The 22,181-nt window shown below is 46.3% G+C and overlaps 1 protein-coding gene and 6 non-coding genes across 7 annotated transcripts; all 7 read left to right on the top strand.

Annotated features, from left to right (window-relative positions):
- Positions 1 to 2,005: 2,005 nt before the first annotated feature.
- On the top strand, positions 2,006 to 2,077 carry TRNAC-GCA (transfer RNA cysteine (anticodon GCA)). Its single transcript has one exon. It is a non-coding gene; the product is annotated as a tRNA-Cys (tRNA).
- Positions 2,078 to 2,909: 832 nt separating this feature from the next.
- Positions 2,910 to 2,981, top strand: TRNAC-GCA (transfer RNA cysteine (anticodon GCA)). The gene has a single exon. It is a non-coding gene; the product is annotated as a tRNA-Cys (tRNA).
- Positions 2,982 to 3,384: 403 nt separating this feature from the next.
- Positions 3,385 to 3,456, top strand: TRNAC-GCA (transfer RNA cysteine (anticodon GCA)). The gene has a single exon. It is a non-coding gene; the product is annotated as a tRNA-Cys (tRNA).
- Positions 3,457 to 3,842: 386 nt separating this feature from the next.
- On the top strand, positions 3,843 to 3,914 carry TRNAC-GCA (transfer RNA cysteine (anticodon GCA)). The gene has a single exon. It is a non-coding gene; the product is annotated as a tRNA-Cys (tRNA).
- A 405-nt stretch (positions 3,915 to 4,319) lies between these two features.
- Positions 4,320 to 4,391, top strand: TRNAC-GCA (transfer RNA cysteine (anticodon GCA)). Its single transcript has one exon. It is a non-coding gene; the product is annotated as a tRNA-Cys (tRNA).
- A 414-nt stretch (positions 4,392 to 4,805) lies between these two features.
- TRNAC-GCA (transfer RNA cysteine (anticodon GCA)) lies at positions 4,806 to 4,877 on the top strand. Its single transcript has one exon. It is a non-coding gene; the product is annotated as a tRNA-Cys (tRNA).
- A 1,329-nt stretch (positions 4,878 to 6,206) lies between these two features.
- Positions 6,207 to 21,944, top strand: LOC146422246 (pre-mRNA-splicing factor CWC25 homolog). The gene is made up of 11 exons (XM_085046689.1): positions 6,207 to 6,300; positions 7,224 to 7,396; positions 9,379 to 9,612; positions 12,726 to 12,795; positions 13,377 to 13,504; positions 13,688 to 13,760; positions 15,531 to 15,697; positions 17,649 to 17,735; positions 18,336 to 18,497; positions 21,098 to 21,275; positions 21,410 to 21,944. Exons 1-10 carry the CDS (start codon positions 6,283 to 6,285, stop codon positions 21,210 to 21,212), a joined length of 1,227 nt encoding a protein of 408 aa, XP_084902815.1. The 5' UTR covers positions 6,207 to 6,282; the 3' UTR covers positions 21,213 to 21,275; positions 21,410 to 21,944.
- The last annotated feature ends 237 nt before the right edge of the window (positions 21,945 to 22,181 follow it).

The following is a 22,181-nucleotide window of genomic DNA, read 5'->3' as shown; positions in this document are numbered from 1 at the left end:
TGCCCGGGTTTGGTTGAGAATCTCCCTGGGAGAAATTCTGTGTATGGAGAAATTCTCTGGAATTGGGAAAAATGAGTCTGGCGTGGGGGAAAGCCCGGACTGGATTAGGGTGGGACTGGATCAGAGAGGGATAGGGAATGGGGGAAAACCTGGACTGGATAACATCAGGATATGGAATGGGGGAAAGCCTGGACTGGATCAGAATGGGACATGGAATGGGGAAAACCAGGACTGGATCAGAGCAGAATAGGGAATGGGGGAAACCCGGACTGGATCAGAGTGGGATAGGGAATGGGGGAAAACGTGAACTGGATTCAGAATGGGACATGGAATGGAAAAAACCTGGACTGGATTAGGGTGGGACATGGAATGCGGGAAAGCTTGGACTGAATCAGTGGGACATGGAATGGGGGAAAACCTGGACTGGATCAGAGTGGGACACGGAATGGGGGAAAACCCGGACTGGATCAGAGTGGGACATGGAATGGGGGAAAGGCTGGACTGGATTCTGCTGGGATATTGGGGGGGCGAAACCCAGCCTGGAATATGGAATAGGGGGAAAACCGGATTGGATCACTGCCAGGATATGGAACAGAGGAAAATCCAGATGGCATTTCTGCCAGGATTTGGACTGGAGGAAAATATGGGCTGGATTATAGTGCGATATGGAATGGGGGAAAACCCAGACTGGATCTGGGTGGGATATGGAATAGAGGAAAATCTGGACTGGATTATAGCTGTGATATGGAATGGAGGAAAACCTGGACTGGATAATGGCCAGAATACAGAATGGGAGGAAGCCTGGACTGGATCCAGCCAGGACATGCCATGGGGGATATCCCAGACCAGATCAGGACCAGGAAAAGCAATGGAAGGAATCCTATTTCCCATCTTTCACCCCACTGAACTGCCTGTACCTTTGACAGGACATCGCGCTGCATGGGGAGCTGTTGAGGAAAGGGATCAAAACCACAGACAGCAAAACTTGTCCCTTTCCCAATAAATGTTTTTAAATGTCCCTGTGCCATCCCAGGGGGTATAGCTCAGTGGTAGAGCATTTGACTGCAGATCAAGAGGTCCCTGGTTCAACTCCAGGTGCCCCCTCTTCTTTTCTCCTCCTTCCACCTTCTTTTCACCAAAAATTTGCCACAGAAAAACACACGGAGAGCTGTCGTTGGATCCATGAGCTTGTGCTGTGCACTCAGTGTTGGTTCTGAGCTCCAGAACCCACAGAACTGAGGCCCTGAGTGCTGGGGAAGTGTAGGGGTTGTGCTCTGGCTGAGAACCACTCACTGCCTCGGTGTGCTTTCCTCTGTTCCTAATTCTCTGTGTTCACCACCAGAATTCATCCTTTTTACAATGATTTATCACATTTAACTCTCTGTGCCTTTGACAGACACATGAAAGTGCACAGGGAGCTGTAGAGGAAAGAGATCAAACCCACAGGCAGCAAAACTTGTCCCTTTCCCAGTAAATGTTTTTAAATGTCCCTGGTGCAGATGATGTCCCAGGGGGTATAGCTCAGTGGTAGAGCATTTGACTGCAGATCAAGAGGTCCCTGGTTCAACTCCAGGTGCCCCCTCCTCTTTTGCTGCTGCTCCCTCGGGATTTTGGTCACTGGAAGGTAAACGAGGAATGTCAGCTCAGCTTCCAACCCTCTTCATTCTTTTTCTGTTATGGAGATGGAAGTGAGGGGAAAATGTCAGAGAGTCCATGGCAGTTCAGAGCACTCTGGGAATGGAATGGGAGGGAAAGGAAAGGAAAGGAAAGGAAAGGAAAGGAAAGGAAAGGAAAGGAAAGGAAAGGAAAGGAAAGGAAAGGAAAGGAAAGGAAAGGAAAGGAAAGGAAAGGAAAGGAACTAGGCCAAGGTCCTGTGGCCCCGTGTGGGAGTGCAGTGACTCGGAGCTGCAGCAGGAGCTGATTCCTCCAAACCAGAGAGCTCAGGGATTTGGGAAGCAAATCCTTCCAATGCTTTTCTTGCTCAGGACGGGATGTGGCACACACAGGGGGTATAGCTCAGTGGTAGAGCATTTGACTGCAGATCAAGAGGTCCCTGGTTCAACTCCAGGTGCCCCCTCCTCTTTTCTCCTCCTTCCATCTTCTTTTTGCCCAAATATTTCACAGAAAAATCATGGAGAACTCTTGCTGGATCTGTGACCTTGTTCTGTGCACTCAGGGCTGGTTGGGAGTTCCAACTTCAAAGGATTTGGGTTCTGACTGTTGGGGAAGTGCAGGGGTTGTGCTCTGGGTGAGAAGCACTGGCTGCCTCAGTGTGCTTTCCTCTGTTCCTAATTCTCTGTGCTCAACACCAGAATTCATCCTTTTTACAATGATTTATCACATTTAACTCTCCGTACCTTCAACACACACATGAAAGTGCACAGGGAGCTGTTGAGTAAAGGGATTCACACCCTGGACAGTAAAACTTGTCCCTTCCCCAGTAAATGTTTATAAATGTCCCTGGTGCAGATGTTGTCCCAGGGTGTATAGCTCAGTGGTAGAGCATTTGACTGCAGATCAAGAGGTCCCTGGTTCAACTCCAGGTGCCCCCTCTTTTCTCCTTCTTCCACCCTCCTTTTGTCCAAATCTCTCACAGAAAAATCATGGAGAGCTCTTGCTGGATCTGTGACCTTGTTCTGTGCACTCAGGGCTGGTTGGGAGTTCCAGCTTCAAAGGATTTGGGTTCTGACTGTTGGGAAAGTGCAGAGGTTGTGCTCTGGCTGAGAATCACTCGTGGGGTGTGTTTGTTTCTCTCTGCAGTCATTTTTCACCTAATTTATGGCGTTTAACTCCCTGTGACAGGCACATCGAGGTGCACAGGGAGCTGTCAATTGATGGAATCCAACCTGTGGAGAGAAAAACTTGTCCCTTTTCCAATAAATGATTTCAAATGTCCCTGTGCCATCCCAGGGGGTATAGCTCAGTGGTAGAGCATTTGACTGCAGATCAAGAGGTCCCTGGTTCAACTCCAGGTGCCCCCTCCTCTTTTCTCCTCCTTCCACCTTCTTCTTGCCCAAATATTTCACAGAAAAATCATGGCGACTTCTTTCTGGATCTGTGACCTTCTTCTGTGCATTCAGCGTTGGTTCTGAGCTCCAGAATCCACAGACCTGAGGCCCTGAGTGCTGGGAAAATGCAGGGGTTGTGCTCTGGCTGAGAACCACTCACTGCGTCGGTGTGCTTTCTTTCCTCTGTAGGCATCAGATCTACAAGAATTTATCATTTTTACCATCATTTATCATGTCAAACTCTCTGTACAGCCTTTGGCAGGTATGTTAAGGTGCACAGGGAGCTGTAGAGGAAAGGGATTCAATCCCCAGACAGCAAAACTTGTTCCTTTCCCAGTAAATATTTTTAAATTTCCCTGGTGTGACTGCTGTCCCAGGGGGTATAGCTCAGTGGTAGAGCATTTGACTGCAGATCAAGAGGTCCCTGGTTCAACTCCAGGTGCCCCCTCTTTTTTCCTCTTTCTTTTCCTCTTCTTTCTGCCCAAATATTTCACAGGAAGGTTGGGAAGCTCCTGAGGGATGTGTGAGGTTCTGCTGGGCAGGGGATTCAGGATTGGAGGCACCAAAGCCTTGGAAAAGCACAAATGTTGTGCTCTGGCTGAGAATCACTCACTGTCTAGATGTGTCTTTCTCTGCTCTCAACTCTCTGTAGCCACAGAATTCATCAGAATTTAACAGAATTCATCCTAATCCCCAGAATTTATCCTAATTCCCACCATTTATCACATTTAGCTCCCTGCACAGCCTTTGGCAGCTACAAGGACCTTTCAGGTCAAGAGATCCAACCCCCAGACAGAAAAACCTGAGTCTCTGGAAATGGTTCTAAATGTGCCAGGGGGTATAGCTCAGTGGTAGAGCATTTGACTGCAGATCAAGAGGTCCCTGGTTCAACTCCAGGTGCCCCCTCTTTTTTCCTTCTTCCACCTTTTTTTCACCCAAATCTTTCACAGAAAAATGATGGAGAGTTCTTGCTGGATCTGTGACCTTGTTCTGTGCACTCAGGGCTGGTTGGGAGTTCCAACTTCAAAGGATTTGGGTTCTGACTGTTGGGAAAGTGCAGGGGTTGTGCTCTGGGTGAGAATCATTCACTGCCTCGGTGTGCTTTCCTCTGTTCCCAATTCTCTGTGCTCACCACCAGAATTCATCCTTTTTACAATGATTTATCACATTTAACTCTCTGTACCTTCGACAGACACATGAAAGTGCACAGGGAGCTGTCAAAGAAAGGGATCCAAACCCTGGACAGTAAAATTGTTATTGTTCCTTTCCCAATAAATGTTTTTAAATGTCCCTGGTGCAGATGTTGTCCCAGGGGGTATAGCTCAGTGGTAGAGCATTTGACTGCAGATCAAGAGGTCCCTGGTTCAACTCCAGGTGCCCCCTCCTCTTTTCCTCTTTCTTTTTCTCTTCTTTCTGCCAAATCTTTCACAGAAAAATGATGGAGAGCTCTTTCTGGATCTCTGACCTTCTTCTGTGCATTCAGCGTTGGTTCTGAGCTCCAGAACCCACAGAGCTGAGGCCCTGAGTGCTGGGAAAGTGCAGAGGTTGTGCTCTGGGTGAGAACCACTCACTGCCTCGGTGCGCTTTCCTCTGTTCCTAATTCTCTGTAGGCATCAGATCTACCAGAATTTATCATTTTTACCATCACTTATCATTTTTAACTCCCTCTACAGCCTTTGGCAGGTATGTTAAGGTGCACAGGGAGCTGTCAAGGAAAGGGATCCAAACCCTGGACAATAAAACTTGCTCCTTTCCCAATAAATATTTTTAAATGTCCCTGGTGCAGATGATGTCCCAGGGGGTATAGCTCAGTGGTAGAGCATTTGACTGCAGATCAAGAGGTCCCTGGTTCAACTCCAGGTGCCCCCTCCCTCTTTTTTCCTGTTTTTTCACCATTTTTTTCCTCCAGAACTCCTCACAGACAGACCATGAAGACCCTTTCTTACCCCTCAGAGGTGCTGGAAACCACTTGGTGATCTTTTCCCAACCCTGAATCCCCACTTTGCCATCCTCCCCGAGCTCTGCACACAAAGGAGCTCAACTCACCAGCTGCTGCTCGAGTTTTTCCTGTTGGCAGTAATTATCCTTCATTTAAGCACTGAATTATGCACATAATGTGTTTCTAGAAATCATGAGCTGTGCTGAGCTGTTTCCCCTGGGCTGTGATGTCCAAACCGGTCCGGTTGGGCGGCTGGGATGGCACAGGTCATCGTCAGGGTACCCCCGGGGCTCGAACCCGTGACCTTCTGCCCCGCAGGCGGCAGCGCTGCCCTTGAGCCACGCCCCGGGCGGCGGGATGGGGGGGCGCGGGGGGCGGCGGGGGAAGGGTGGCTCGGGGGCAGCGCGGCGGGCTGGGGAGCGGGAGGTCATGGGTTCGAGCCCGGCCTCGCTCGGTTGTAGCTAGCTAACCGGGAAGTCACCGGTTCTGTCCCGGGAGATCACGGGCTCTATCCCGGGTGATCACCGGTTCTATCCCGGGTTCTATCCCGGAAAATCGCCCGCTCCGCCCCGCCCTGGCATAGAAACCCACGCTCCTACCCCACCCCGGACTGGAAGGTCACAGGTTCGAACCCACCCCGCGCACCACCGGAGGCGACAGACCCGCCCGGGCTCTGACTGGGGCACGCTGTGCATCACAGAACTCTGCGATAAAGCACTTTGGCACCAGCAGTCTGAGCCGGAGGCACTGACTGTCCCCTCCGAGCGTTACTGTAACGAGAAGAGCCTGACAGGCTTGTCCGGTGGCTTTGGGTGCTTTTGGAATTACTCACTTCGTAATTTCCGGGCGTTTCTTTGGCATTGCTGCAGCCAGCCTCGTGTGAAACGGGCTCAGATCTTGTCTGAATTCCAACGGGCTCAGAGCTTAACTCAAACGGGCTCAGATTGTGTCAGAATTCCCTGCAGTGTCCAAGGCCCGGCTGAACGGGAACAGCGGAATGAAGCGTCCCTGCCCACGGCAAGGGAGGGAATGAACGAGCTTTGCTCTCCCTTCCCACCCGACCATCCTGCACGCCCTGAACGCGATGCAAACCCTCCCGGCCCGCCGCTGAGGGCAATCCCCACCGCTGAGGGCAATCCCCACCGCCGCTCCCTCTCCCTCCTCCTCCCGCTCCGCCCGCTCTGCGCGCCGCCATCTTCCCGCCCTCCTCGGCGGCGCGCCGGATTGACGTAGAGAATGAGGAAATAACGTATTTCCGTAAAGCGAGCGGCGGCGCGGGCTGATGACGCATTTCCCGTCCCGGTAGCGGCGGGGAGCGCTCGGCCGGCAGCCGCGATGGGAGGAGGAGATCTGGTGAGGGGAATGAGGGGAGTGAGGGGAGTGAGGGGAATGAGGGGGGCAGGAAGGGAGCGGGGAGCTGAGGGGAAGCGGAGGAGGATGAGCGCGGCCGGGGGAGCTGAGCGGATCGGCGGGGAGAGAGGGGAGTGAGCAGGGTGAGGGTGGCTGAGGGGCCGCGGAGGTTCGGTGGGACCGGGAGGGGATCGGGTGGGCTGGGGGGATGCGGAAGGGAGTGAAGGAGTTGGGGGGTGCTGAGGGGACCCTCGGGGAAGGGATGAGGGGGAGGAGATGGGAATTGGGGAGGGGAGAGGGGAACTGGGGAGGGGAGAGGGCTGAGGGGAGACTGAGAGGGTCCGTGAAGGAGGCCGGGGGTGTTAGAGGGGTCAGGAGGGCTGAGAGGGTGATGTGAGGGGACCGAGAGGGGTCTGGGGGGAGTAGGAGGGATCGTGGGAGGCTGAGGGAGGACTGAGAGCATCTAGGAGGGACTGAGAGCATCCGGGGGTGCTGAGGGGGCACTGAGAGTATCCAGGGGAGACTGAGAGGGGGCTGAGGGGGGACTGAGAGCATCCAGGGATGCTGAGGGGGCTGCAGGTGGCCCGAGGGGGCTGCAGGCTCCCCCAGGGCTCCTCCCGGGGCCAGCAGGAGCAGCCTGTCCCCTTCTCCATGCCTCCATCCCGCTGTGGTGTCCCCTCGGTGCCAATCCCGGTGCCAACCCCGGTGACAATGCCATTCTGTCCCCCGTCCTGCAGAACCTGAAGGAGAGCTGGCACTGAGGGTGCTGAGGGGGGACTGAGAGCATCCAGGGGTGCTCAGGGGGCTGCAGGAACAGCGTGTCCCCTTCTCCGTGCCTCCATCCCGCTGTGGTGCCCCTTGTGGCCCCTCGGTGACAATCCCAGTGACAATCCCAGTGACAATCCCGCTCTGTCCCCCTCCTGCAGAACCTGAAGAAGAGCTGGCACCCGCAGACGCTGCGCAATGTGGAGAAGGTGTGGAAAGCCGAGCAGAAGCATGAGGCTGAGAGGAGGAAGATCGAGGAGCTGCAGAGGGAGCTGCAGGAGGAGAGAGCCAGGGAGGAGATGCAGCGCTACGCTGAGGACATGGGGACAGTGAGGTGAGCTTGGGGACAGCCTGGGGACAGCCTGGGGACAGTGAGGTCAGCCTGGGGACAGCCTGGGGACAGCCTGGGGATAGCCTGGGGACAGAGAGGTGAGCCTGGGGACAGCACAGGGACAGTGAGGTGAGCCTGGGGACAGCCTGGGGACAGCGAGGTGAGCCTGGGGACAGCCTGGGGACAGCCTGGGGACAGTGAGGTGAGCCTGGGGACAGCGTGGGGACAGTGAGGTGAGCCTGAGGACAGCCTGGGGACAGCGAGGTGAGCCTGGGGACAGCCTGGGGACAGTGAGGTGAGCCTGGGGACAGCCTGGGGACAGTGAGGTGAGCCTGGGGACAGCCTGGGGACAGCCTGGGGACAGCCTGGGGACAGTGAGGTGAGCCTGGGGACAGCCTGGGGACAGCCTGGGGACAGCGAGGTGAGCCTGGGGACAGTGAGGTGAGCCTGGGGATAGCCTGGGGACAGCGAGATGAGCCTGGGGACAGCCTGGGGACAGCCTGGGGACAGTGAGGTGAGCCTGGGGACAGCGTGGGAACAGTGAGGTGAGCCTGGGGACAGCGTGGGGACAGTGAGGTGAGCCTGGGGACAGCCTGGGGACAGCCTGGGGACAGTGAGGTGAGCCTGGGGAGAGCCTGGGGACAGTGAGGTGAGCCTGAGGACAGCCTGGGGACAGTGAGGTGAGCTGGGGACAACCAGCCCTGCTCTAGGGGTGTCACTGCCTGTGGCCCTGGGGGAGCTGTGGGGTTGGTGGCTCTGGTGGCAATGGAATGTTTGGGGTGGAAGGGACCTCAAAGCCATCCAGTGCCACCCTTGTCGTGACAAGGACATTTCCCACTGTCCCAGGCTGCTCCAGCCTGGCTTGGGACATTCCAGGGATCCAGGGGCAGCCACAGCTTCTCTGGGAAATCCATCCCAGCCCTCCCCACCCTCCCAGGGAGGAATTCCTTCCCAATATCCCACCCAACGCTGCCCAATTCCAGTTTAAATCCATTTATTCACTCCATCCCTGGGGAGAATTCCCTGTCCATCTGCCCTGCAGGCACTGGGGGCACAGGGAGGTCATCCCAAACCTCCTCTGGGCTGAGCAATCCCAAATCTCCCTGCAGAGAATTGCCATCCCTCTCATCCTGTCTTTTCTTCTCCTCTCTGCAACCCCAAAATGTTGGGAAAGGAAAGGGGAAAGGGAAAAGGAAAGGGAAAAGGGAAGGAAAAAGGAAAAAGGAAAAAGGAAAGGGGAAAGGAAAAAGGGGAAGAGGAAAGGAAAGGGGAAAGGAAAAAGGGGAAGAGGAAAGGGAAGAGGAAAGGAAAGGGGAAAGGAAAAAGGGGAAGAGGAAAGGAAAGGGGAAAGGAAAAAGGGGAAGGGGAAAGGAAAGGGGAAAGGAAAAAGGGGAAGAGGAAAGGAAAGGGGAAAGGAAAAAGGGGAAGGGGAAAGGAAAGGGGAAAGGAAAAGGGGAAGAGGAAAGGAAAGGGGAAAGGAAAAAGGGGAAGAGGAAAGGAAAGGGAAAGGAAAAAGGGGAAGGGGAAAGGAGAAAGGAAAAGGAGGAAGGAAAAATGAAAAAGGAAAGGAGGAAGGAAAAATGAAAAAGGAAAGGGGAAAGGAAAAAGGGGAAGAGGAAGGAAAAATGAAAAAGGAAAGGGGAAAGGAAAAAGGAAAGGAGAAAGGAAAGGGGAAAGGAAAAAGGAGAAAGGAAAGGAAAAAGGAAAGAAAAGGAAAGGAAAAAGGAAAGAAAAGGAAAGGAAAAAGGAAAGAAAAGGAAAGGAAAAAGGAAAGAAAAGGAAAGGAAAAAGGAAAGAAAAGGAAAGGAAAAAGGAAAGAAAAGGAAAGGAAAAAGGAAAGAAAAGGAAAGGAAAGAGGAAAGGAAAAGGAAAGGAAAAAGGAAAGAAAAGGAAAGGAAAGAGGAAAGGAAAAGGAAAGGAAAAGGAAAGCTCCCTTTCCAGACCCTTCAGACCAAGCTCTGTACAAAAAGCTGATTTCCCCGCAGGAAGAGGGAGGAGAAGCTGGAGTGGATGTACCAGGGCCCCGGCGGGCTGGTGAACAGGGAGGAGTACCTGCTGGGGCGGCCGGTGGACAAGCTGATCCTGGAGAAGGCGGAGGGCGAGGCTGGCTGCTCCGGGGACACGGGGCTGCTGCCCGGGTCCATCTTTGCCAGGGCTGGGGCCAACTCGGTGCTGGACATGGCCAACAAGATCCGCGAGGACCCGCTCTTCGTCATCAGGTGGGATGGAGAGAAGCTTGGGTTATTAATGTGGGGAAGGGGTTGAGAGATGGGTTGGAATTGATTTATTTTATGGCTGGATTGTATATATGTCATCAGGTGGGACACTGCGGGGTTGGGATAATTCATGGGGGAAGGGGTTGAGAGATGGGGTTGAGTTGATTTATTCTATAGCTGGGTTATATGTGGGGAAGTGGTTGAGACATGGGTTGGAATTGATTTGTTTTATGGCTGGACTGTATATATGTCATCAGGTGGGACACTGCGGGGCTGGGGGGATGATTATGGGGAAAGGGGTTGAGAGATGGGTTTGAGTTGATTTGGTTTATGGCTGGACTGTGTATATGACATCAGGTGGGACAGTGGGGCTGGGGGGATTCATGGGGGAAGGGGTGAGACATGGGGTTGAGTTGATTTATTCTGTAGCTGGGTTATATGTGGGGAAGTGGTTGAGACATGGGGTTGAGTTGATTTGGTTTAGGGCTGGATTATATATATATATACACATATATAATATATATTGTATATATATAGATATACACATATATTATATATGTATATATATACACATATATATTATATATACACATATATATTATATACACACATATATATTATATATACACATATATATTATATATACACATATATTATATATACACACATACATATTATATATATACACACATATATATTATATATATACACACATATATGTTATATATATACACACATATATGTATACACATATTTTAAATATGTATACACATATACGTTATATATACACACATATACGTTATGTATATATACACATATATTATATATATACACATATTATATATATATACACATATATATATATATATACACACGTATGTTATATGTACACACACGTATATTATATATGTACACATATATATTATATATGTACACACATATATATTTTATATATGTACACATATATATTATATATGCACACACATATATATTATATATATACACACATATATATTATATATATACACACACATATATTATATATATACACACACATATATATTATATATATATGTACACACATATATATTATATATACACACACATATATTATATATACACACACATATATTATATATATACACACATATATATTATATATATACACACATATATATTATATATATACACACATATATATTATATATATATACACACATATATATTATATATATATACACACATATATATTATATATATATACACATATATATTATATATACACACACATATATTTTATATATATACACATATATTATATATGTATACACACATATATTGTATATATACACACATATATTTTATATTTGTATACACATATATATTATATATACACACATATATTTTATATATATACACACATATATTTTATATATATACACACATATATTATATATATACACACATACTTTATATATATACACACATATTTTATATATATACACACATATTTTATATATATACACACATATTTTATATATATACACACATATATATTGTATATATATACACATATATATTATATGTATACACATATGTATTATATGTATACACATATATATTATATATATATGCTCATATATATTATATATATACACACATATATTATATATATACACACATATGTATTATATATATACACACATTAATGTGTATATTTATATTTGTGTATATATTTTATATATATGTTTTATATATTTATATATATTTGTTTATATATTTTTGTATTTTATATATATTTATATAATTTTTATAAATTTGTATAAATTTATATATATATATATATTTTTATTAATTTACATGTATTTTTACATATATTTGTATATATATCTTTATGTTTTATATATATTTATATATTTATATAAATTTATATTTTTATATAAATATTTATATATATAAATATATATTTGTATATATGTATTTATTTATATATATTTATATATATTTGTGTATATATTTATATATTGTGTATATATTTATATATGTATTTGTATATATATTTTATATATATACAAATATATTTGCATGAATTTATATACATATATTTATATATTTATATATATATTTATATATCTTTGTATATATATTTATATATTTAATATATGTGTTAATATATTGGTATAAATTTGTATACATATGTGTATATATTTATATATATTTTTATATACATTTGTATATATATTTTTATATATTTCTGTATTATATATATATATTTCTATATGTATATAAATTTATATAAATATAAATTCATTTTTATATAAATATATGTATTTTTATATGTTGATATAAATTTATATACATACATTTATATATTTTATATATATTCACATATTTAATGTATTATATATTTTGTTACATTTTTATATATTTATATAATATACATAAAATACATATATTTTATATAAGTTTATATAAGTTTATGAATTTTATAAATGTCTTTATAAGAGTCTCTAAATTTTTATAAATGTCTTAGTGTTTTTATATCTAAATTTTTATAAATTTAGTGTTTTTATATCTAAATTTTTTAAATTCTTAGTGTTTTTATATCTAAATTTTTATAATTAGTGGTTTTATTTCTAAATTTTTATAAATTTAGTGTTTTTATATCTAAATTTTTATAAATGTCTTAGTGTTTTTATATCTAAATTTTTATAAATTCTTAGTGTTTTTCTAAAGATATTTATCTTGCAGGCAGTTTAAGTCATTTTTTACACTTTTAATTATAAATTTTATAATTGCATTTCCATTTCTAAATGCCTATAAATTTTTATAAATGTATTTTTAGAAATGTCTTTACAAGCCTTTAAATTTATACATTTTCTATATATCTTTAAATTTAGAAATGTATAAATCAGTCAAAAATTTTCTTTACATGTTTATAAAGATCTTTCCCTTGGGAACAAATCCTTTTTGTACTCAAAAGGAGCAGAAAAGGGCTGAATACACCAAATTTATCTTTTTTTCTTATTTTTGTGGTTTTGGTGGATTCTCTCTATGAAAATGTGATGTTTTGAGCTGTTTAAAAATATTAATTTATTTTTCTTTTCCTTCTTTAGGAAGAGGGAGGAGGAGAAGAAAAGAGAAGTTTTGAACAATCCGGTTAAAATGAAGAAAATCAAAGCATTGGTAGGTGTGGGACAGAATCTCCTGAATCAGGATTTTTTAATTAAAAAATCAGAATTTTTAAATAAAAAAATCGGAATTTTAAAATAAAAAATCAGAATTTTAATTTAAAAATCAGAATTTTAATTAAAATCAGAATTTTAATTAAAAAATCAGAATTTTAATTAAAATCAGAATTTTTAATTAAAAATCGGAATTTTAAAATAAAAATCAGAATTTTGAATAAAAACAATCAGAAATTTTGAATAAAAATCAGAAATTTTGAATAAAAATCAGAAATTTTGAATTAAAAAATCAGAAATTTTGAATAAAAAATCAGAAATTTTGAATTAAAAAATCAGAAATTTTAAATAATAAAAAATCAGAAATTTTTAAAATAAAAAATCAGAATTTTAAATTAAAAAATTAGAGCTTTTTAAATTAAAAAATCAGAATTTTTCTTGCTCAAGATAAAGAACTGAGCTCCGCTTTTCACCTGAACTCCTCAATTTTCCCAAAAACCATCCCTAAACGGCTCAGCTTTTCTCCCAGGAGCTTTTCCACGGGCAAAAATGAAATCCCAGGAAAATCTTTTCCCTTTGCAGCTGCAGAACAGTTTGGATAAAAAGGAGAAGAAGAGGAAGAAGGAGAAGAAGAAGAAGCACAAGAAGCATCGCCGGCGCAGCTCCAGCAGCCACAGCTCCAGCACTGAGGAGGAGAGGAGCAGAAATAAGTAAATTTTTTAATTTTCCCCTTCAGCCTTGTCTCTCTAATTAATATTTTTAATTGGATTAAGTGTTCCTGTGCTGTTTTTTCATTAATTTACATCATGAATGTGTCATAAAAATAATTCCATGGTAAAAAATGGATTTATTCTGACAATTCAGCTGCTTAAAGGATTTTGTTTTCGTTGTAGGTCTCAGAAGAGGGTGGAAAATTCCTCCTGGAAACCTCCTGCTCCTCCCAAAATCCCAGGATATGGATTACAGGTACGTGTGGATCACACCCTGAGTCAGGGAAAAACAAAAATTTTGGGAATTTGCTGCAGCAGCTGGAGGAGGATGATGAGCAAAACATGACTGAAAAAAATTCAGATTCAATTTGGAGATGGAAATTAAGGTTGTTCAGAGCTCGGTGGGACTTTTGCTCAGAATTTGAGATAAAGTTTGTTAAGATGTTCTTCATTACCTGTGGAATCATGGGATGGATGGGAAAGGACATGAAAGGCATAAAGGGACATCCAGTGCCATGGCAGGGACACCTCCCAGTGTCCAGCCTGGCCTTGGGAATTCCCAAGTCTCTGGGAATTCCCAATTCCTTCTCTCCCAAACCCAAACCAGATCCACTCCACCCTGTGTGAGAGTTCCTCCATCCTGCTGCTCTCAGCAGATCCCTGTGAATTTCCCAATTCCCTCCTGAGGAGGAATTCTTTCCCTCCCAAACCCAGATCCACTCCTCCCTGTGTGAGAGTTCCTGCTCTCAGCAGATCCTGTGAATTTCCCAATTCCCTCCTGAGAATGAATTCCTTCTCTCACAATCCCAAACCCAAACCAGACCCACTCCTCCCCATGTGAGAATTCCTGTCATCCTGCTGCTCTCAGCAGATCCTGTGAATTTCCCAATTCCCTCCTGAGGAGGAATTCCTTCTCTCCCAAACCCAGATCCATTCCTCCCTGTGTGAGAGTTCCTGCCGTCAGCAGATCTCTGTGAATTTCCCAATTCCCTCCCAGGAATGAATTCCTTCTCTCACAAACCCAAACTAGATCCATTCCTCCCTGTGTGAGTTCCTGCTCTCAGCAGATCCCTGTGAATTTCCCAATTCCCTCCTGAGGAGGAATTCTTTCCCTCCCAAACCCAGATCCACTCCTCCCTGTGTGAGAGTTTCTGCACTCAGCAGATCCTGTGAATTTCCCAATTCCCTCCCAGGAATGAATTCCTTCTCTCACAAACCCAAACCAGATCCATTCCTCCCCATGTGAGAGTTGCTCCCATCCTGCTGCTCTCAGCAGATCCTGTGAATTTCCCAATTCCCTCCCGAGGAGGAATTCCTTCTTTCACAAACCCAGTTCCTTCCCTAGGAGGAATTCCTTCTCTCCCAAACCAGATCCACTCCTCCCTGTGTGAGAGTTCCTCCATCCTCCTGCTCTCAGCAGATCCCTGTGAATTTCCCAATTCCCTCCTGAGGAGGAATTCCTTCTTTCACAAACCAAAACCAGACCCACTCCTCTCCATGTGAGAGTTCCTCCCATCCTGCTGCTCTCAGCAGATGCCTGTGAATTTCCCAATTCCTTCCCAATTCCTTCCCAATTCCTTCCCAATTCCTTCCTTCCCTCCCAAACCCAAACCAGACCCACTCCTCCTCCTGTGAGAGTTCCTCCATCCTCCTGCTCTCAGCAGATCCCTGTGAATTTCCAATTCCTTCCCAAACCAGACCCACTCCTCCCCGTGTGAGAGTTCCTGCTCTCAGCAGATCCCTGTGAATTTCCCAATTCCTTCCCTCCCAAACCCAAACCAGACCCACTCCTCCCCATGTGAGAGTTCCTGCCATCAGCAGATCCTGTGAATTTCCCAATTCCTTCCTTCTCTCCCAAACCCAAACCAGACCCACTCCTCCCTGTGTGAGAGTTCCTGCTGTCAGCAGATCTCCATGAATTTCCTAATTCCCTCCCAAGAATGAATTCCTTCTCTCCCAAACCCAAACCAGACCCACTCCTCCCCATGTGAGAGTTCTGCTCTCAGCAGATCCCTGTGGATTGCAGGTGAGGGACTGGCAGCAGCAGAGCCAGCACTGCCGCGGTTCCCCCGAGGACAGAGCTCCCCACAAACACCGCGATCGCTCCCGCAGCTCCTCCCGCTCCCCTCCCAGGCATTCCAGCAAGAGGAATTCCGACAGGAGCTCAGGATCTCCTTCCAGGCACAGCAAACAGTGAGTGGGGAAAAGCTGGGGGAGGGAAAGCATGGGCAACAGGGGGGAATTTCTTGGAATCAAATCCTTGGAATTCCGACAGGAGCTCGGGATCTCCTTCCAAGCACAGCAAACAGTGAATGGGGATCAGCTGGGTGAGATAAACCATGAGCTCCAGAGGGGAATTCCCTGGAATCAAATCCTTGGAATTCCTAGAGGGGCTCAAGATCTCCTTCTAAACAAAGCAGTGAGTGGGGATCACCTGGGTTAGGGAAACCACAGGCAACAGGGGGGAATTTCTTGGAATGAAATCCTTGGGATTTTGAGAGGGCTCAGGATCTCCTAAACATAGCAGTGGGTGGGGATCACCTGGGTGAGATAAACCGTGAGCTCCAGGGGGGAATTCCCTGGAATCAAATCCTTGGAATTCCGACAGGAGCTCAGGATCTCCTTCCAAACACAGAAAACAGTGAGTGGGGATCAGCTGAGTGTAGAATACCGTGGTATCCAAGGGAGAATTCCCTGGAATCAAATCCTTGGAATAATGAGAGGAGCTCAGTATCTACTTCTAAACAAAGCAATGAGTGGGAGTCACCTGGGTGAGGAACACCACAGGCAACAGGGAGGAATTCCTTGGAATCAAATCCCTGGAATTCCAACAGGGGCTCAGGATCTCCTTCCAAGCACAGCAAACAGTGAGTGGGGAAAACCTGGGTGAGATAAACCATGAGCTCCAGGGGGGAATTCCTTGGAATCCTTGGAATTCTCAGAGGGGCTCAGGATCTCCTTCTAAACATAGCAGTGAGTGGGGAAAACCTGGGTTAGGGAAACCACAGGCAACAGGGGGGATTTTCTTGGAATCAAATCCTTGGAATTCCGAGAGGAGCTCGGGATCTCCTTCCAAGCACAGCAAACAGTGAGTGGGGATCAGCTGTGTGAGATAAACTATGAGCTTCAGGGGGAATTTCTTGGAATCAAATCCTTGAATAATGAGAGGAGCTCAGTATCTACTTCCAAACATAGCAGTGAGTGGGGATCAGCTGGGTGAAGAATATCGTGGTATCCAAGGGAGAATTCCCTGGAATCAAATCCTTGGAATTCTGAGAGGAGCTCAGGATCTCCTTCTAAACACAGCAGTGAGTGGGGAAAACCTGGGTGAGGAACACCATGGGCAACAGGGAGGAATTCCTTGGAATCAAATCCCTGGAATTCTGAGAGGAGCTCAGGATCTCCTTCTAAACATAGCAGTGAGTGGGGAAAACCTGGGTGAGGGAAGCCATGAGCTCCAGAGGGGAATTCCTTGGAATGAAATCCTTGGAATTCTGACAGGGGCTCAGGATCTCCTTCCAAACACGGCAAACAGTGAGTGGGGAGAACCTGGGTGAGATAAACCATGAACTCCAGGGGGGAATTCCCTGGAATCAAATCCTTGGAATTCTGACAGGAGCTCAGGATCTCCTTCCAAACACAGCAAACAGTGGGAGTCACCTGGGTGAGGAACACCACAGTCTCCAGGGGGGGAATTCCCTGGAATCAGATCCCTGTTGTCTCATCTCCCATATTTCTGTCCCATCTGGAAAGGCAGGACATGTCCAGGTGCTCCAGGAAGCTGCTGGAGGGAAAATCCCACTTTTTATTTTATTTATTATTATTATCACTCTCTCTATCACACCCTTCTTGAGACTGGGCTTTATTTGGGCTCCCAGTTCTCTTCAAACTCATCTTCACAGCTCTTAAATTATCTTTATTAAGAGCAGATAATTATCTTTATTCAAATAAATAAAACAAAGATAAAATCAGGCGTTTGTTGTTTGCCGATGAAATCATTCAAACAGAATCAAATCCAAAGTTTATTCAGAGCCATTAGGATTTTTTTCCAGAGTGCACAGCCTTCCAGGATGCATGAAAAACCCCAGGGGCAGTTCACAAAAGTGGATTTTGGTGCTAATGAAGGCTGTTTTGGGGTTTGCAGGCACAGCAGTCGGGAGGAGAAGAGCAGAGCCAGGAGTCCTTCCCCCAAGAAGAGCCACAGGCGCCAAAACCCCCCAGGTTACACCAGGTCAGTGGGACCTGGGATTGTCCCCATCCCTGGGGGACACCTGGCACCCTGATTGTCCTCTGGGGACTGCAGTGGGGTGGGTGAAACACCCAGAAAATCAGCCCCAAGGGCTCCCTTTGGGGTTGGGTTGAGACCTTGGGCAGCTTCCCGAAGCAATCCCAAGCAATCCCGTTTTTCCCAAAGCAAAAATTCCCATTCTTCTGCAGGGCAGGAATGGGGATTTTGGTGTGGATCAGGAGATTCTATCTCACTGCTGTCAGGGAGAAAGGATCCTGACAGCAGCACCTTGCAGGGCAAAATCCAAATTAAATCCAAATTAAATCCAAAAAGGGAGGAAGGAGGGGGAAAAAATGGACATAGTGAATGGAAATATTAAAAATATCCTTACAAGCTTTGCAGCTTGGCTGCCAAACACAAATCCTCATTAAATCCCCTTAATTTGAAGGATTGGGAATCCTCTTTGATGGTTGAACTCAGTGATCTCAAAGGTTTTTTTTCCCCAACCTTAACAATTCCAAAATCCTAAAAAGTGGAAGATTGAAGGGAGCAGAGCCCAGCGTGCTGCTGGTTCTCAGCTGTTGTGTTTTCCACCCAAACCAGAAAGATTTCTCCAGAGGAACTGGAGAGAAAACGGCAGGAAATGATGGAAAATGCCAAGTGGAGGGAAGAGGAGAGAGCAAACAACCTCAGGAAGCACCGCAAGGAGGAGGAGCTGGAGAGGGAGCTGGAGAAACTGGACACCAGGGATGGGAAGTTCTTCCAGTGAGTGTTTGAGCTCTTCATCCAAGGGCCTGAAACTTGGGGGAAACTTGGGGGAAAAAATGGGGAAAAATTGGGGAAAATCGACCCCAACATTTAGGGAAAAGGATCCTGAAATTCGGGGAAAATTCGGGAAAAATTGGGGAAAATCAACCCCAACATTTAGGGGAAAATTGGGGAAAAATTGGGGAAAATCAACCCAAACATTTAGGGAAAAATTGGGGAAAATCAACCCCAACATTTAGGGGAAAATTGGGGAAAAATTTGGGGAAAATCAACCCCAACATTTAGGGAAAATGATCCTGAAATTTGGGGAAAAATTGGGGAAAATCAACCCTAACATTTAGGGAAAAGGATCCTGAAATTTGGGGGAAAATTAGGGAAAAATTGGGGAAAATCAACCCCAATATTTAGGGAAAAGGATCCTGAAATTTGGGAAAAAAAATCCTGAAGTTTTTGGGGAAAAACCACCAAAATTTGGGGGGGAAAGAACCCCATGAAATTTGGGAAAATCAGCCCAAAAATTTAGGGAAAAGGAATCCCAAAATTGGGAGAAGAGAGGCTGAAAATTGGGGGAAAAAATCCTGAAATTTGGGGGAAAAAAAAGTCGAAATTTGGGGGAAGAAACCCAAATATTGGAGGAAAAGGAATCCCAAAATATTGGGGGGAAAATCCCAAAATATTTGGGAAAAATCCTGAAATTTGGGGGAAAAAATCCACAAATTTGGGGAAAATTAATCCTAAAATTTGGGAAAAAATCCCCAAATCCCCAGGGCAATCCCAAGATGTGAGTTTCCAGTGGAAAATCCCCAGTTTGAGGTGATTTGCATGGAAAATTCCTGAATTTTGGGGATCCCAGTTCATCCCAATTCCATCCCAGTATAAACCAGTTCATTCCCAATTCATCCCAATTCCATCCCAGTTTAAACCAGTATATTCCCAGTTCATTCCCAGTATAAACCAGTCCCTCCCAGTTCATTCCCAGTCTATCCCAGTCCATCCCAGTATCCCCAAATCCCTTCCCAGTTGCTCCCAGTCCCTCCCAACTCACTCCAATCTATTCCCAGTCCCTCCCAGTCCATTCCCAGTTCATCCCAGTCCATTCCCAGTTCATCCCAGTCCCTCCCAGTTCATCCCAGTCCCTCCCAGTCCATTCCCAGTCCCACCCAGTTCATCCCAGTTCATTCCCAGTCCCTCCCAGTACATTCCCAGTTCATTCCCAGTCCATCCCAGTATCCCCAAATCCCTTCCCAGTCGCTCCCAGTCCCTCCCAATTCACTCCAATCTATTCCCAGTACAAACCAGTTCCTTCCCAGTCCCTCCCAGTCCCTCCCAGTCCCTCCCAGTCCATTCCCAGTCCCACCCAGTCCCTCCCAGTCCCTCCCAGTCCATCCCAGTATGGCCTCAGCATCTGGGATGTTTCACATCACGGGATAAAATCCATTTTCCCTCTGTTTTAAAACCAAACTGGTGATATCTGCTGTTCCCAAATTTTCCCCTTAACCCCAAATACGGTGATTTTGGGATTGGGAGTCAGGCTCCAGCTGGGCTTTGGGGATGTTTTGTCACCTTGGGGGACAGTTTTCAGTCCCACAGATTCACAGGGACCTGCCTCAGAACTATTGCAACCTCCTCAAACCAGAGAATTACTAAATATCTGCATTTAAAACACCCCCAAGGTGACAAAACATCCCCAAAGCCCAGCTGGAGCCTGACTCCCAATCCCAAAATCACCGTATTTGGGGTTAAGGGGAAAATTTGGGAACAGCAGATATCACCAGTTTGGTTTTAAAACAGAGGGAAAATGGATTTTATCCCGTGATCTGAAACATCCCAGATGTTGAGGCCATACTGGGAGGGACTGGGATGGACTGGGAGGGACTGGGAAGGAACTGGTTTGTACTGGAAATAGACTGGAGTGAATTAGGAGGGACTGGGAGCAACTGGGAAGGGATTTGGGGATACTGGGATAAACTGGGATGGACTGGGATGGACTGGGATGGACTGGGAGGGACTGGGAAGGAACTGGTTTGTATTGGGAATAGATTGGAGTGAATTGGGAGGGACTGGGAGCAACTGGGAAGGGATTTGGGGATACTGGGATAAACTGGGAGGGACTGGGAGGGACTGGGATGGACTGGGAGGGACTGGGAGGGACTGGGAAGGAACTGGTTTGTACTGGGAATAGACTGGAGTGAATTGGGAGGGACTGGGAAGGGATTTGGGGATACTGGGATGGACTAGGATAAACTGGGATGAACTGGGAATGAACTGGGAGGGACAGGTGGTACTGAATCCCTTGTGCTCAAGCTGCCCAGAGCTGGGATCACACATCAATCACAAAATCCTGGATTATTTTGGGTTGGAAAGGACCTTTAATTCCCATCCAGTTCCATTCCCAGGGACACTTCCCACCACCCCAGGCTGCTCCAAACCCTGTCCAGCCTGGTTTGGGACACTCCAGGAATCCAGGGACAGCCACAGCCCCTCTGGGAAACCCATCCCACCCTCCTAGGGACACAATTCCTCCCCAATATCCCATCTCTGATCTCCTCCTGCAGCCTCCCAGCTCTGACTCGTCTCTCTGCTCTCCCTCCCTGCAGCCGTCTGAAGCTGGAGAGTGCCTCCACCTCCACCCTGGAGGAGCGAGTGAAGCGCAACATCCACTCCCTGCAGAGGACTCCTGCCGCCCTGGAGAGGAACTTCATGCAGAGGTGACCTCCTTTGTGGGCAGGAGGTCGGTGGGCATTTGTTCCCAAATGAGAACATTTGATCCCAAAGGTGAGAGTTCTGCAGGAACAGCTCCCAGAGAGGCTCTGGGTCTGTGCTCTCAGAGCAGAAACCTGGCCTCCCTCTGCCCCTGGGCAGGAATTCAGTGGGTATTTGTTCCCAAATGAGAACATTTGTTCCCAAAGGTGAGAGCTCTGCAGGAACAGCTCCCAGAGAGGCTCTGGATCTGTGCTGAGCCCTTGGAACCTTCAGGATTCTGGGTTTGGAGTGAGTGAAGCCTTTGCTGGAGCATTTCTATTCCATTTCCAGCCCACTGCTTCTCCTTCTCTCCCCACACCTGCCTGGTGTCACTTTTGTATCTTTTGTCACCAAACCCTGCCGGCTGGTCACTGCTTCCTCCTTGTACCAGAGCTGGGTAGAAGATTTATTTTTGTTAATCCTTAAAAACCAATCCACAGGTGAGGAATTTGATAGAATTACGTGGAGCCTTTTCCACACCCTGTCAGCCTTTGGTGCAGAGTGTGCTCTCTGTGGCTGTCCTTTGGATTTTATCCATTTTTAACCCCAAAAAAGCACCTTCAGAGGGGGAAAAGGAACCGAGCAGAGCCTAGCCGACACAGCAAATATTTCTCCGCGATTTTTGTAATGTAAGTAATGTGCATATGTACAGCAGTGTAGATTTATTTTGCCTTTTTAATGAAGAAATTTCGCTGTCGTTTATTCCGCGTTCTTTGTGGCTCCGGGGGTGGGAGGGGCAGGGTGGATTGGTGATGGGCGGGAGGGGTTGGGGAGGGTTCGGGAGGCTGCGGCGGCTCTTCTCGGGTGTCTCCAGGCGGCAGGAGGTGCCGGAGGTGTCCCCGTTGTCCCCCGTTGTCCCCCGGCGGTGTCCCCGTTGTCCCCCGTTGGTGTCCCCGCCGTGCTGCGGGCCCTTTAAGCGGCGCCGCGTGACGTGTGCAC

This window comes from Lichenostomus cassidix, unplaced genomic scaffold, assembly GCF_008360975.1.
Source record: "Lichenostomus cassidix isolate B80296 unplaced genomic scaffold, HeHo_3.0 HiC_scaffold_60, whole genome shotgun sequence".
NCBI lineage: Eukaryota > Metazoa > Chordata > Aves > Passeriformes > Meliphagidae > Lichenostomus > Lichenostomus cassidix.
Note: the sequence above shows the minus strand (reverse complement) of the source record. Positions and strands in the feature narration are given on the sequence as shown.

Excerpts from the sequence above, each read along its gene's own strand:
- LOC146422246 (XM_085046689.1), top strand. Across the intron at positions 9,613-12,725 it reads GACCCGCTCTTCGTCATCAG|GAAGAGGGAGGAGGAGAAGA; the intron begins GTGGGATGGAGA and ends TTCCTTCTTTAG. Across the intron at positions 15,698-17,648 it reads CCTTCCAGGCACAGCAAACA|GCACAGCAGTCGGGAGGAGA; the intron begins GTGAGTGGGGAA and ends TGGGGTTTGCAG.